The sequence below is a fragment of the Biomphalaria glabrata genome, chromosome 8 (genome assembly GCF_947242115.1).
Source record: "Biomphalaria glabrata chromosome 8, xgBioGlab47.1, whole genome shotgun sequence".
NCBI classification, from domain to species: Eukaryota; Metazoa; Mollusca; class Gastropoda; family Planorbidae; genus Biomphalaria; species Biomphalaria glabrata.
This window is the reverse complement of record NC_074718.1, coordinates 11,894,147-11,909,201: the sequence shown is the minus strand read 5'-3', so window position 1 is coordinate 11,909,201 and position 15,055 is coordinate 11,894,147. Positions and strand designations below refer to the sequence as shown.

At 32.5% G+C, this 15,055-nt stretch overlaps 1 protein-coding gene across 8 annotated transcripts in view; it reads right to left on the bottom strand.

Moving 5' to 3' along the window:
• Window positions 1-266: 266 nt before the first annotated feature.
• LOC106060848 (C-Jun-amino-terminal kinase-interacting protein 3-like) overlaps window positions 267-15,055 on the bottom strand; it is a 46,472-nt gene continuing 31,683 nt past the window's right edge. For 2 of the 8 annotated variants that reach the window (XM_056037371.1, XM_056037367.1), the window contains exons 25-32: window positions 14,881-15,052; window positions 14,424-14,537; window positions 13,454-13,645; window positions 11,833-11,901; window positions 10,308-10,340; window positions 6,354-6,500; window positions 5,034-5,149; window positions 267-4,263 (exon numbers count right to left, since the gene is read on the bottom strand). In XM_056037371.1, coding sequence (XP_055893346.1) covers window positions 4,243-4,263; window positions 5,034-5,149; window positions 6,354-6,500; window positions 10,308-10,340; window positions 11,833-11,901; window positions 13,454-13,645; window positions 14,424-14,537; window positions 14,881-15,052 — 864 coding nt within the window. In that variant the 3' untranslated portion in view covers window positions 267-4,242. Of the gene's footprint in view, window positions 4,264-5,033; window positions 5,150-6,353; window positions 6,501-10,307; window positions 10,341-11,832; window positions 11,902-12,926; window positions 12,981-13,453; window positions 13,646-14,423; window positions 14,538-14,880; window positions 15,053-15,055 lie in introns of all 8 variants that reach the window. The other 6 variants (XM_056037365.1, XM_056037366.1, XM_056037369.1 and 3 more) reach the window with 6 other exon arrangements.

The window sequence follows — 15,055 nt, the reverse complement described above, 5'->3', positions numbered from 1 at the left end:
ATCTGATGAGGATCTAGATCTAGTACCAAAGTATTTCATAGAATCCACAAGGCTTTAGAAGGAATACAATAATACACACAAGTCCTATGACCTGATTTCCACTTGTTAAATAAGTTTTGTGTTTTTAGTGCTATTCAGCTTTTCAGCCAAGCATTTTACTGTTAAATTGAATGAAAGTTCAAAGGTTACACTATAAAATGTCTCAGCTATGTTTTGTAATAAACATAAACACATGAACAAAAACTTTAAAAAAACAAGGCAAAATATTTTGTATATTCAATTTATTGCAGCCAAAAAAAAAAAAAAGTTTTTCATTTTTTGTACGAGTTTACATTGATAGTATAAGACAGAGACTTTATACATGGCAGCATAAAACAATTCAAAGACCAGACTTAGTTACAGAATAAATTAAATCAAGCGAGTGCAAGGTACAGCAAGGCAAGGACAATGTGACTACAGCTTGCCACAAATCTCATTTACATTTATAGTTACAGCACAGGACAAAAGTCTGATTTCTTAATACAAGATATCCTCTGACAGAATGTATGACATAGTAGACAATGACAAGTGTCATTATAGAGTTCAAATGTCAAAAGAATTTCTAATGTATGGTACCGTATCTCTATTTTTAAATCTTGTATTCAACAGAATCTAGCCCTCGTTACACTGCATGAATTGCAATAAAAAAAAGATCGTGGACAGATCATGTGTGGTGCCCCAACAGTCTAGGATACGGGTGAAGTTGATACTACAGAATTGTGATGATTGATATCTGACTTGATGTGACCTCAACAAATGTGGATGACTTATGTTTTCTTTGAGAGTTTCTCTAAACTGCTGTGTCTAGTTGGCAATAGATGATGTAGTTATGCTTTTAAAGCTTGCCACTATGTCTGTAAGTACACTCAGAAACATTGCATACATCCTAACTAGGCACTACACTCATGCCAGATATGCACATCATATCTTAAGAAAACTTTTTTTTATAAGGGGTCAAAATGTAATCTGTCTGCGACTTCTATTCCCCAGTTGAATTACAATTTAAGTTTCTATAAAAAGTTAATCTGTGAGCCCTACTATTGTAATATGGCCGTACTATTGTACCATAGATGTATTATTGTAACATGGCCATACTATTGTACCATAGATGTATTATTGTAACATGGCCATACTATTGTACCATAGATGTACTATTGTACCAAAGCTAGATAAACTGAAATGCTATACTTGATTCAATGAGATATCCCACCAGGGAGATTGAGATGTACATTTCAATGTATTTGGATCACCAATGCTCTTCTTTAACTACAGACATAGAAAGTGAGAACATGCTTCCTCAATCAGGTTTTATCTTGGAAGAACAAAAAATCTATTTTTAAAAAAGTTGACATTTGACCAAAGCCTGACAGAGCAACACAGAGCCAAGCCAAACATTCTACCAGGAAGCAATCACAATAGAGATATCAGTTCAAAATTCAATGTACACACACGCACAAGTAATGGAATGACATCATGGTAAAAGTTATTATGCACAGAAGAAATGACTAACACATACACAATCATTTGTAGTGATTAGGTTAACTTTTTGTTTTCTTATTTAGCTCAACAAATATGTAGATTTTTTTTTTTGGAAAAAAGGGGGGGGGGGGTGATCTAATGCTATCCAAATAAATTTGTTTTGCTTAAAAGGTATTTCTTTCTCAAGTGAAATGCTGAAATGATCTTTTAGTCGTTCACTTAACCATATAGAATCTCTGAAAGCCATACAATCTGTTATTAGGGTATGCATTTAATTGCGCATATTACTTTATTGTTGAAAATGGTTTAACAATAAGACCCTGCACTTTTTGCTCATTGATTAGGGAATCATTTAATACCTTTCAAATAAAACCTTTAGAAACAAAGTCACTAGTTCACTACAAGCTATTGCACAGAATGTTATATAATATACAGTTCCACCTTTAGATCTACTCAGAAAATTACTGAAAAATATTAGCTATTCTTTTTACACTGAAAAACCTTCCACACTGAGTCATAATGATACAAACAGAAAATACTATACAAAACTGAAAACTCAGTGCAAAAAGTTCAATCATGCCTGAAAGTAGAACAATTTGCAATAACAATGGAAACAATGTGATCTAATCCAGGGTATTAAATAAATATATGCATAATATCTCAATACATGTATAGATATAGTTCACTAAACTAGGACACCCCCACAGGTTTATGACTTCCACCTGATTTTCTATGTACAAGGCTAGTAATGATGACTTTTAGACATTTTTTTCTTCTGTTTATTAGAACAGTTTAAGTGGTTTACACAGATCTTAATGACCATTTGAAAAGATTGTGGTTAGCTCATGTTATATGATTAAACAAAAGAAATTACAATCAGATACCGGTACACTAACTGTGACATAGGAAATCAAGCAACTGGCCTGACACTGAATTACCAAACCAATGATGGATTGTGACAGCTAGTATTTACAAAATAATCTCACTCAATGTTAGGAACAAACTCAGATGTGCAAATACAGTCATTAAGCAGTCACACTAAGCCTGAACCAACATAGGTCCACATGAACTGAATCACCAAACCTATATACAGACTAAGACTTGTAATGTCTGCGCAGACTGACTCCTTTCCAAAGTGCATTTACTATGTTAAGGTTAGCAAATGACTCATCCTCAGTGACCTAGTTTATATTGCACTGGACAAAACTATGCATGAAACAAAAATATGTAAAAACAAAACTTGGATTCAACTAAAAAAAAAAAAAAAAAACCTTTCACTTTGTAAATACTTTGCTTTAAAAAAAATAGTTTGAAATTTAAAATTATTTTATTTGAAAAAAAAATCCTTTTTACAGCTACAACTGAAGATCAATTTTACCACCATTTCTGTAGTAACTAGATTTATAGAGAGATTTTGCATTAATTACAATTGAACCAATATACTCCATTCTAATCTAAAACAAAATTGATTTTTAAAAAATAAAAAGTAGCCCAATCTTCAATAATATAGTCATGTAATGACTCAAAATATATTAACAGCCATTGATTTGATAATAAATGATATTTATGTCATCTTGAATAAATACAAATGCACAATACATTTTTAGTTAGTACATACAGCATTTAAAAATACATCAATGCAATATCTTATCTATGTAAACAAATTACATACATGTATACTTTTACATTGACCAGGAAATTATTATGAATAAGCTACAGACACAAAGACAGGTCAAGTTATCACATTTTAAAGCCAAACAATTGCACTTTAAAAAAAAAAAAATTCTTTTTTGCCACTCAGCAATAGTCTCCCTTGCCTTGTAAAGTTTACACAAACATTCAACACACAATTTTTTTTTCCATTGAAATGTTTCAAGCTTGTAAAAAAAATGTACCCACATCATTTTGATATGGTTAAAATGAATTATAAAAACAGCTGAAAGGGAACATAAACTACAATCAACAGAACAACCCAAAAACTTTAAAGAAGCCCACATTTTATTGGCGAGAAAATTGTGTTCTGGTTTTAATATTTTCAGATACCAGGGGTAGTTTTGATCTAAGATTACATTTTCAAAAAAATGGCATCATGAGGGTCAGTGCACACCCTAGAGACGCCACTGTCTGAAATTTAATTTTCTTAAAACTATTTTCCAAACAGATGTATTATGTTAAAGTATCGCCCAATCGAAATAGAAATGTAGACAAACTCATGTTTCTGAAATGCTTTGTTGTATCATGACAATTAATTCCCTCAGTTTTGCTTGACTTATACAAATAAATATCAATATTTATTTACAACATTAATCATTTAAAAAAAAAATTGTTTAAATATTTTGATCAAACTTTCACAAAAGTTTCTCCTCAAAGAGAAAAAAAAGATGTTCTTAATCACTTATTTTTTTTTGGTAAACTGATATTCTCTACTAAAGAAGAAGAAAATGTGTAATTTAATAATTTTATTCAAGAAATCTTTTTTTTTTTAAAGTCAAACTGACCCAGCACTTTTTAAAAGGGATATGTTAAAACAAATGGCAACAGAAACTTTATTATTAGTGAGGAAATAATTAGATTATATGCAATGGTATACCATTGTGTTCTTTATTTAAGAAGATGTTTTCAATTTAAACAGAAAAAAACACACGTTTCTATGTTTTTTAACCAAACATACTGGTTTCCATGACAATAGTGCAAAATGTGTCAAGAGAGTTATCCTCCCTGTATCTAGTATTTGGTGGTGACATCCTGAAAGAAAGACAAAGAAAGTCAAAATGTTGGACAAACCAGATAAAACATTGTCAAGCCAAGCTCTTAGTCAAAGTATCATGTAAGAGATGCTCTTTCAAAATCTAAAAATATGGGTTGGCATAAAAAAATTTAAATATAGTGGTTGTTTTTTTTAAAAAGCTGTCTTATTTGAAAATACATGTTTCCATGTGTTTTGTGTGTGGTTAAAAAGTCTTATTTTTTGTGTGTGTGTGATTAAAAGATCTTATTTTTTATTGACTACATGTGGTTGTAATATTGTTGCTTTCAGCTATTAATAAAATTTACAAATAAAATAAAAAAAAAAAAAAAGGGGGGGGGGGGGGAACAACAATATAAAAATTTATTTTTTGGTGGGTTTTGACCTTCAACATGTTTACTTTTAAATAAATATAACTGAAAATTAAAGAAATTTTCTAGTTTGCTTACAGAATACAAATGTGGATTACAAAAAAAAACAAAAAAACTACCAACATAAAACAATTTCCAAAAAAAAAAAAGTGCGCTTTGTAAATATAAGTGATACAAAATGGCAGTGATTGTAGAACCAAACAACCAAATTAGAATTTTGACAGAGCAAAACATAGAAGTATTTCGCCACAGGACCAACCTAGTAATGTGATGAACAAAAACCAAGAGACTGTCGGGGGAAAGTTTAAAAAAAAAAAAAAATTCTACAGGAAACAATATACACTTCAAGTAAAGCGGAAGGCAGTGTGCAAGTGGGCAGATCAGTCTGGGCTAGTCACCTGCCAGACAATTAGGTGGCTACGGTCAACTTTGGTTAGCGAGCTAGCCTTGCTGGTATCATCATCTCCATCCATGATTGAGGGCGCTGATGTCACCTCTTCATCATCTCCTTCACCTAGAAACAGAAACAGATTTTAATTAGACTGAATTATTTATTTTAGATAGAACATTAGTTACAGTTGTATATGGACCACTGTGGGCGTAGTGGCTGAGTGGTAAAGCACTTGGCTTCTCAGGGTCTTATCTCGATGAAAGCTGGGATTTTGAACTTCTGGATTTTTTGGACACCCCTGAGTCTACTCAACTCTAATGGACACTTGAAATTTGTTGGGGACAAAAAAGGTGGTTGGTCATTGTGATGGCCACATGACACCATTGGCTAAAGAAACAGATGACCATTAATTCATCTGACCTATAAATCGTAAGATCTGAAAGGGATACTTAAGAACTTTTATTAATGGGACCATAATAAATGATCATAAATAATTGAAAAGTCTAAAAGATTGTTATGTTTTTTGTTTTATACTTTTCAGATACCCATGCAAAAGTGAAAATTATAATGTCCTAACCCACACACCTCCTGCAGCACTGCACGGGATGGGCAGAGTTCAAACTTTGGATCTTCCTGATGATATTTTAGAATGCATACCCACATGATCATGCAGCCAGATTGGTTAGCCGATATAGGTAATCGTGGCATGATCTATTTGAAAGTCTATTCAAGCATGGACCGTTAAGCGTCCTAAGTAGATTGTTCAATGATAGAGTACATTGATAACTGAACACTGGATCTGTTGTAGTCACAAGAATGAGTGGAAATAGAGAATGAGGTACAGTCGTACAGCATGACACATACATGCTAAAGTGTCTCCTCAGCTGCTTTTTTTCTCACTTTATCTTTTCATAGGTCAGCTAGTTGTACCAATTACTCTCCCCCCCCCCCCCCACCCCCACAACTTTCCTGATCCCAAAAAAATATAACACCAGTGATTAGCTGGCAAGCTTTGTTTTTAAAACTTTGATTTTGCTGGCACACCGGCGATCTTACAAACATGGTCCGGTACAGTTAATGTACAATCTACAGGGCTGGTTGAAATCAGGGACATCTTCAAATCTTTAGCCTTGATCTCTGCTACCACCAAGACACCACTACTACCAATCAGCTAAACTCTATTCTAATAAATAATTTCAGGTACCAAGAAGTGCTGGCCTGACTTTCTTTAATATGTAGTTCTATCCAATTAATCCAATTATGACTTTGCCATTTTAAACCAGAAATCACAACTAAAAAAAAAAGTAACAAAAAAACAATTATTTACCCAGCCTGAAGTCCACATAGCCTTCTCCTCCAGATAAAATAAGTTGGGTGTTTGTCGGTGGTGCAGGAAGTGCCTCCCCTTTTGGAGGTGGAGTAGAACTTGAAGGCAAAAGATCTGAAGCTGCACTCAGCCCTTGTCTTTGAATTCCTGCCAGAAAAATAAATCAAATAAGGTTTAGACTCAAAGTAAGTCAAATGTAAAACTTAGAAACCAAGATAACGACAGAAAAATTGTAAATGTAAGTGAAGTAAAAACTGTTAAATTAATTTCACAACAGATAAAGCAATAAGTGACCAAAAAACCAAATTAAATTAAATGTACTTTAAAACTACTAAGGCAAGTGAGACTGAGGTTTGAAGAAAATAAAAAAAAACAAAACCAGTTTAGTTACTTTTAAATAAATACAGGTTGTAAATACACACACACATGAAAAGTTGTTCAATTTTGAGAAAGCACACAAAAAATTTAGTCTCATGCTTTAAGTTGGTGAATATCAGAAAACAGAAATTCTCTAATATGATGAGAACTAGGTACTAGCAATAAATTTGTCAATTGTAAATCAAAACATATTACAATACAACCAACAATGTATTGATTGATGCATAAATATATATTGTGATAATGTAATAAAGGACACAAAAAAGAATATAGGTAGTTGACATCAAGGATTGGATAAACTCAGCCTTCAAAGATTTCCACAGAATAGCAGAGGACCCAAAGAGGTGAGGTTGTGTAAGAATCAGCATTGGTGCCCCAACATACACAGAAAAGGTTATGGGATATGTAATGCGAGGTAAAATACAGATTCAAACAAGACAGAAAAGTGCTTTAACTAGAAAATAAAAAGGGAAAGAATGGTAGCCCATACCAATTCAACAATCAGACTTCATTAGCCGCTTATAATTATGACTTCCCTCCCAATTATAAACTTTCCCAGACCTCTTTTATGTAGACCATATCTCAAACTAACCAAAATATTAGATTCTAAAAGTTACTAATAAATATATATATATATATATGCAGTATCCAGAGTCTATTTATTTTGTTAAGTGAGCACTGGAAGCTAGTCTAAATAGAATTAGATAAATAGATAATATATGCAGTATCCAAGGTCTGTTTATTTTGTTAAGTGAATACTGGAAACTAGTCTAAATAGATAAATAAATATACACCTATTAAGGTGGGAGCATGGTGACTAAGTGGTAAAGCACTTGGCTTCTAAATGGATAGGTTCCAGGATTGAATCTCTGTGAATGCTGGGATTTGATTTATTTTTGAATTTTAAGGGCGCCCCTGAGTCTAGCCAACTCTAATGGGTACCTTACATTAGCTGGGGAAAGTAAAGCGGTTGATCAATGTGCTAGCCATATGGTAACTTCATTAACCATGGGTAGAAACAGATGACCTTTACCTCCTCTGCCCTATAAATGGCAAGGTCCAAAAGGTTTACTTTCCTATGCTAAGCATATGAAGGGACTAAGAACGTACTGTTGGACATAAATACTTGGGAGGACTCAAAATGTTTTCCAACTACCAATGAAACATTTTACATTTTCCCACATTTCTTCCCAGTGATGCTGCCACCTCTACAACTTTTTTTATACATTGTTTTCAATCAATTCTATTTTCTGACTAGTACTAAGCATCTTTCCCCATAAAAAGTTGAGAAAGATGATGACACTAGCATTGGATGAAAATCTCTGTCCTTAGAGTGCAACATTTATTTTAGAAAAATGCTATGTAGGCCTACAATTGGGACAGGCTGGAGGTGTGGAAGTATTGCTGGGAGAAGTGTGTAGATCTAATAGAAGATTATAGAGGATTTTTTTATATTAATTTGAAGAAAAAAACTGTTTCTTTTTTAGCTCAGAAACTTTTTCAGACCACTCATGAATATTAGGCACTGGTGCATTTTTATCAAAGGCTTGATACCTGTAGTGCTAAAAATTGCTTAGGATTGATAATAATCTATAACTATATTCAAATACTAAGGCAACACATTTTTTAAATGCTGCAAGGCCTAGCTCCTCTGATACTGGATGTGGTGAAAACAATTTGTTTCTCCAGATACTGGATGTGGTGTAAACAATTTTGTTTCTCGTCAAGAACTCAACCATAAAGATTTTAATTTCCAAAGCAATGTGACAAAATGAAAGATTCTTAGTAAGCTCTACCAATGTTTTGTTAACAAATACAAGCTATAATTCCACTGATAATTTGTTAATATCTGTTGCATAATTGTTATCACAAGTTGATGATGATTGTTAATAACAATTAGTAAAAGTTGAAAATAAGCCCCAATGAAGGCTGAAATGTTCCCAGATTGTTGAACATATAGTTGATACATTATTATTTTTATTACTATTGTGCTGTGCTTTTTATTTTGTTAATGCATATCATATTAATTCTCTCTCTATATATATATTCATATTATACAGCATTTATCATGTAACAATCAAGTAAGAATAAATATATATGAAATGCCCTTGTTATTAAATGTTGATGAAAACAATTTTGCATAAATGCTTACTCATTATAATATATCCAGCAATAGAATAAGTATGTTATCAGCAAAGTAGGAAATCCAGCCATTCTTTAGAATGCCTACATGCCTAACATTTTCAGGCAAAGAATGAAATCTCTTGGTTATTTCATATTTTGCAACAGAATGACTAATATATAATACTGCTTTATAAAATGCCCTAATTAGAAAAATAATTATACTAATTAGAACAAATATTTAGAAATAAAAACAAAAACAAATGAGAAATAATAATGTACAGGATATCTTAAGATGAAAAATAAATTGTATCTATTTCTTGAAACTGTTCAGTTTAACACTAAGACTAAGGCAATTGTTTTCTTAATTGGTGGTTTATAATTATGAAAATTCCTTTTGTCATCTATTTCTCACATGCAACCTAAAATCTCTCTTGATATCCTGCTCAGAACAGCTGCTGACCTGGAAAAGTGGAGGAACTTGAATAAACTGTCAAGGGCACCCCTACAAGGAAAGTCAAGGGACAGATGAGATGTAAAAGGGACATTTAAATATTACTTAAGCAAAGCAAGTGAGTTTTGTAATGTGTTATCTGAATTCCAGTTTGACATGGCATGCTGTAGAAGTCCATATTCATATTCCCTGGCTCCAGTGGTCACTTTCATCTTGCATCCAAATAAACTGCATATTTTCTGTTTCTTGATTAGCTCTAGGACAGTGTCCAGGCTTTGAAAGTGGCACAGCTTCCAATATGCAATCTTTGAAGTAGGCCAGTACTTTATTCACAGATTACCATCTTCAGTGAACCAAGCAATGGAAATATGTTTGTCACATTATAAGCTACTTCTTTGACTATATTTACTTAAAGAAGCCTTGAAAACCTTAAAACTTGGTCACAAACTCTTCATTACAGACTTGTTTTCTTGTCAGGATGGGATGAAAAGTCAATTAGATCCACTAGATAGAAATGAAATGAGAAAATACTATAAGCTACATTTTTCTTTAAAAAATTTTGTTTCTTCTGTATCAGCAATTTACTCAGCATAGAAGTTGTTAGCACAGCCAAAACACACACTACTAATAAAAGAAATTATGCATTCTTGAGAAACTATTCATAATACTCCCAGATAGTAGAAACTTGCCTTCATAGAGTCCAATAGATACTTCAGACTTTAAATAAGTAGTGGTCATTCTATACAAAACTCAAATTGTATACAATGCCTTTAGGCAAAGTATGACAAAATAATGTCAGTATTTCTTGTGACCTGAAAAAGTAAGGCATTCCAAAGAAACCCAGTTGTCCTACTTTGCTGGGGAGAAGTCTATTATATGAATACTAATGAAGCTGAGTACAATGATTGAAGTTAGTTGGAAACGCTGTCTTATAGGTAGTAAGAGACTGTAGCAAAAAACAGTTGGCAAGCTGAGGATATCAGTTTGTAAAGCACAAGTACCTTCTTCAAAATCAATATCTTTTCTGTGCCTGGCTATAAACAGAAATTACAAATCAAGAAAATACAAGGGTTAACATCAAGGCATGCTTCTAACAAGAACAGAGTGTGTGTATAAGTAAGGTCAATGTTTCAAGAGATGTTGGTAGTTGGAGTACTTCATGTAGAGCAGATACTGAACAAGAGTTTTACAAATATCTTATGTGATAACATCATACTGGATTTGATAATGCTTCACTGTTTGTGTGATACCTCACAACAAGGTATGTGATAATTTACTATGCTTTATGTGATATTTCTTCCCACTTCAGTTGACAGTGATAGTGTATCACATCCAGTCTCTTCCACTTAATGTTTCATGTGGAAAATGTTTGGGGGGGGGGGGGGGGGAGGAGGGGGATAAAAAGTAGAGAAATGTTTTTAATAAATTAGTCAGTTCTACACACACACAAAACATCAACAAATATTTATAGATTTGATTTTGTCTTAGATGAGAAGGAGAGGGCAGTATCGATATATTTTGTTGAACAAAGCAACAGTGACACTACACTAGCTAAATTGTATCCTTGCATACTCTAATTAGAAACTGAAGAACGAGGGATGCCAATACACCCCAGATTGAAGGATGTTTAAAAAAAATAGTGGTAATTGGTCTAGGCTTTGATAAAAAAAAATTTGAATTACATTAATCTAGAAATTCTATTTGTAGAAATTTTATGTTTGATAAAAAAAAAAAAAAATTTAAATTGTGTTTATGCTAATCATAAATCATTACAGCATTCTGATTACTTGTAGCAAGCACATTAAGGGGAGGTGAAGAATAATAGGAAGGGGTACAGCATTCAGTCAACAAAAGCAGAACATTCTATTTAGAGATGATACCAATGAAATATGCATTGGTATAGGTTTATGTTGACTTTGTGTATAGGACAACACTGTTCTACAGATCTACAGAATGAACATAAGCCAAAAGGCTGGCAGGGTAGATATGACGGTCACCTACTAAATTTCTGGACAAAACACAAATTAAACACTAATTTTTTGTTTTCTTATTTCGTTAATAATTGTTTAACTTCTAAAAAAAAAAGAGAAAAGAAAAATTAAAGCTAAATGATATATTTCTTAAAATTCTTGTTTTAATTTAAATCTAAATCTGTAATTAAATACATTTTAGAATGCAGAAGCATTAAAACTCTAGCTTCAGAAAGAAATATTTTATTTCTACAAATAATAAAAATAAAAATGTTTGTAATTGATGTTATTCTTTAGTATATGACTACATATATGTGCAAACAGTTTAGCTTAGCAACAAAGTTATATATTTTGAAAAAGTCTCAAAAACATTTTTTTCTTCCATTATAAAGTATAAAAGCTATTGAATCAATTAATGTTTAAACTTTTTTTTACCTATAAAAAAGATTTACTGTAAACTAAAAACATGTTGCAAAGCTGGTATCAGTGAGAAAAAAAAAATAAAAAAAGCTTCACAGATTTACACAATTAAAAAAAAAAAAGAAAAGAAACAAACTAAAAATGTGTTCACTTGGCCAAGATCCAATATGGGAAATGTATTTTGTGTTTTCTGATTCTTCAAGGGCTGAAAGTAGGAAACAAGTTTTATTTGGGAGTAATCAACCTTGGGAGAGTTTGGTCTTCACATGTAGTTAAAGATACAGCCTAGACTGCCAAGCAGATAGAGCTACTGCCTATACAATATAAAATTCTGACCCAAAAATACTAGCCACAAATGTTCATTGACTCAATAAATGCAAATATAAATTATGCAAACCCGACTGAATTAATTAGCATGAGTATTTTTTTTAACACTTATTTTCTCTCTCTCTCTTTCAAAATTTAATTTAAAAATACACTAAAAGCTTTCTACAGTAATGTTGCAAGTTTAATGTGCATTTAAATACAGTCCAACATTTTCAGTGCTATACTAAACAGTGCATCTATCTTAAACTATTAGCATTTAGTTGTTTTGTTGAGTCTAATCCGTTTTTGTTGACTGGAATAGTTTCATTGTTTTATTTTCAGTTATTCTTTTGTGTTAATTGGAATAATTGCATGTTATCATTTTTCAGCACATCAATGTAGATTAGAATAAATAGCATTTAGTCTATGTGTTATGGCTAAGATTATTAGAGAGAGAGAGGGAGAGAGAGTAGTAAAAGTATTTTACTATTTTTAATATAAATATCACTAAAGATATCAATTAGTCCAGACTGTATTGTGATCACAAGGTGGAATAGGGCTGGAGTCTTTATTGATAAATATAACTTTAAAAATTGGATACAAAAAAATGTAGCATCATATTGATAATTGTCTTAAAAATCTTCTTTGAATAACAAATATATCATAATTAACAATGATTCCCCCAACCCCAATCCAAACAGTAGCAAGATTCCAACCTTCTCATTCTGATTGCCTTACAAATATTTAACAGTACATTAAATTTAAACAAAAATAATTGAAGAATTGTGGGATGTGGCAAGGAAATGATTTAAAAAAAAAAAAAAGATGGAGCTGGAATGAAACAAGAGGTTCAGACACAATTGACTTTGTCAGACAAAGCCCCTGGCTTAAAGGGGAGGTAAAATAAATGTAACATTTTACAACCTTCTTCTAGAAACAACTGGGACACCGTGGATTCACCAAAACGATTGGTGCTAACTGTGAATAAAGCAGTTCTTACAACAACGACAAGAAATGGTAATAAAAACATGTTTAATTAAAGGAAACATTTTAATATTGTGTATGTCTTCTACTTGTATTTTAAGGTAAAAATTCATTTACATGATTTCATACCAGAGACACAAAACATTTATTCATCGTAGTTACTAAATTTAAAAGAATGTATAGAATCCAATCCAATGTGATGCAATACTAAAACAATTTAATTTTTTTCAAAAAGACGAGTACATATAGCAGTAAAAAGACTTTTTTATTTTAACTGAAAGAAAAAATAAGCCTATTTACATGTAATAAAAATCTTACTTTTAAACCCGTTTTTAAATTTTGTTGTTTTTTCTTGACAAATGCAACATATTCAAATGTGCAACAAAATAACAACTACAAATCATAACAGTTATGACATAAAAAGCAAAGATTTTTAAAAAAAGGAACAGGATGAAGATTGTACTAACCTGGAACTGAAACAAAGAATTTGACAGCATCTTTGTGGCCATGGAAAGACAACTGGGCTTGTGCCATTGAGCAGTAGGGGATGAAACTGCCTGGAGTTACACTTTCAGTGTTGGGGTCACTGTACACTCGAATTGCTCCGCCTGGTCGGCCACTTAGACTTGCACTAGTTGTTATCATTGGCTGCTTGTTATCTGCAAAATAGATTTCATTGTTATCAAAGAAGCTTTAAAGAATAGTTTCTCACCTTACTGGAAAACTTTTTTTTGTGTATGCTATGTAAGCTAACAATTTCTTAAAATACAGGCTAAAAAGAATAGTTTATTCTAATAATAATGTAGTCAAATGTTTTGCTTCTTCCATCTCAATGAATACAACTAGAGTTCCTTTTAAAGGTTCCTTCCTAAGACTTTGATTAAGAGATCCTGAGTTGCACATACATCACGATCCCTTGCTGGACCTTATTAACTCTTTCTCTCCGTAATTATTTACCACATTCTGATAGAATCAACGTTTTGTATCGTCGGTTAGGAGAGAAAGAGTTAATCTAGCCTAAAGGAATGTTATGTAACTTGTTGCAGGAACTGTAGGAGGGAATACCACAGTTGATCGTCCAAACATCTAATGGGCTCCACTCTTGATTTTCCACAATGTTGATGCCTGAAGCTTTAGCACCGCTAAGCAGAAAGGGGTTAAAATCAGAGTACCCATTTCCATCTACCAAAAGCTTTAGTTTAAGAGACATCAGGTATTAACTTGTCTGTAGAAGCAGTTCAGCCAGACTTAATACCTAAACCATACAAGCAGGTCAGGTAACTTGGCAATCAGAGGCTATCTGAGACACATTTTATAGGCACAAGGAGCTTATTCACAATGACACACCCGGCTATAACAATACTTTTCTAAGTATATAGAATGAACAAAATTATTAAGATGCTCAATGTAGAATAACATTCAATGTTAGTCACTCACTTTCTGACAATGGTACTGATATAATGACGCCATTACCAGTGCCTATCCATAGCCTGTTGCAAGATATCAACATAGCAGTGATGCGTACAAAGGAAAATCCTAATCTGCCTGTGCCTGCAAAGATAACATTGAAATAGGAAACAAAAAAAGTTCAATAAAATGAAGAGAAACTTCAAAACATAACTCTACAGTGTTGTAACTAAAACATGTACATGTATTTCATGAGTGACAAATGAGCAGTCATAAATTACAAAAAAAAACTAGAAAAGGACAATAGGAAAGAAGAGATTCGTAAGCCCCAAGATTTGCTTCTGACTTATTCCAAAGTTTCTAAATAAATAGAGACGACTAATGTTTCTTCTATAGCAGTTGAAATAGATTATTTCCCTACTCTGCTTTAGCTTCTAAGAGAATTAAAGTCAATAGATAATAGAGATGACAATATACCAACACTAACCCAACATCTTTGAAACATAAGGCTCTATGTCCACATCTTGCAGGTGTTGGTGGGTGTAAGCATGGTACAAACGTAGCGTGCTGTCCAAACGTATAGACAACCAGACTCCATCCCCCACCCAGCACAGCTGTTTCACTTGACTCTCCTTGCGGGGATGGGCATCAAAACTTTTCTG